This window comes from Elephantulus edwardii, unplaced genomic scaffold (genome assembly GCF_000299155.1).
Source record: "Elephantulus edwardii isolate Elephantulus edwardi_28Jun2011 unplaced genomic scaffold, EleEdw1.0 scaffold00158, whole genome shotgun sequence".
Lineage (NCBI taxonomy): Eukaryota > Metazoa > Chordata > Mammalia > Macroscelidea > Macroscelididae > Elephantulus > Elephantulus edwardii.
This window is the reverse complement of record NW_006399908.1, coordinates 2,787,168-2,788,258: the sequence shown is the minus strand read 5'-3', so window position 1 is coordinate 2,788,258 and position 1,091 is coordinate 2,787,168. Positions and strand designations below refer to the sequence as shown.

Here is a 1,091-nt window from a genome sequence, read left to right as displayed (position 1 = left end):
GTGGGTGGCCAATCCTTCTTCCTAGTCTGTCTTAATCTGAATGTTCAGATTTAGAGGAGTATCTGACAGACAGCAATTTGTGGGGCAGTTAAATAAGAAATATAAAAATTCGATCTGCTGATATATCCTCTTTGATCTTTCTCTGATAGGTTTGCGAGGAGCAATAGCCTTTGCCTTAGCTATTCGTAACACAGAATCTCAACCCAAACAAATGATGTTCACCACCACGCTGCTCATCGTATTCTTCACTGTCTGGGTATTTGGAGGAGGAACTACCACCATGCTCACTTGGCTTCAAATCAGGTCAGTGGAATTCTCTAACAAGGAAAATCATTATGAAAAAGGCAGTGCTGTTCGATTTCAGGTGTTGCTGACTTGATCAAGGATACAGAGACAAACATGTATGTTAACCAACTCAGGAGTGAAGTTAGCCTTCAATCTCTAGGCATAACAGGGATTACATAACGGCCAATCAAACTGACTTTTCCATGGACTCCTGTAATTCCAGGGTGATGCCTGTGTGCTATATGTCAATGCAAATGAATTTGCTTATCTAGTAACATTAGTAGATACTGATAAAACATTATTTCTTAATCTATTAACATTCAACACCTTTATTCAGTGCTGCATAATAATATACTATGTGACCACAAAGAGAAAGATGTGAGTCTTGTCCGAAAGATACTTATTGCCCAGCATAACAAAGAAAGAATCCGTTATCCAGCATGGAGCTGCCTCACTAGCGCACCCAGTGGTCTACAAATTCTTGTGGTGAGATAGGACTCATCCTTGGCTTTTATTTTTAATTTTTTGTGGGTCTCGATGTGTATGTGTGTTTTATTTTCAATCCTTTGCACCACTAAAAGCAGAACGAGAGACACAGGATAGCATTAAAAATATTTAAGTGGTGGATGATTAGCGACACATTCAACCAGGAATAGGAAAAGGTGCCCAGGATGCCAGTTATGGAGTCTCTGAAAACTATTATTTGGAAGACCCTGGAGAAGAGTATTGAGAGTACCATGGACTGCTAGGAAAACAAACAGATTTGTCCTGGAGAGGGTTAAACCGGGTGGCTCCTTGGAGGCAAG

At 40.3% G+C, this 1,091-nt stretch overlaps 1 protein-coding gene across 1 annotated transcript in view; it reads left to right on the top strand.

The window, feature by feature from the left end:
• Positions 1–1,091, top strand: part of SLC9A9 (solute carrier family 9, subfamily A (NHE9, cation proton antiporter 9), member 9) — a 1,074,946-nt gene that overhangs the window by 690,091 nt on the left and 383,764 nt on the right. Inside the window, exon 11 of the mRNA XM_006895119.1 lies at positions 150–303. Within this exon, the coding sequence (XP_006895181.1) occupies positions 150–303 (154 nt within the window). The remainder of the gene's footprint in view (positions 1–149; positions 304–1,091) is intronic.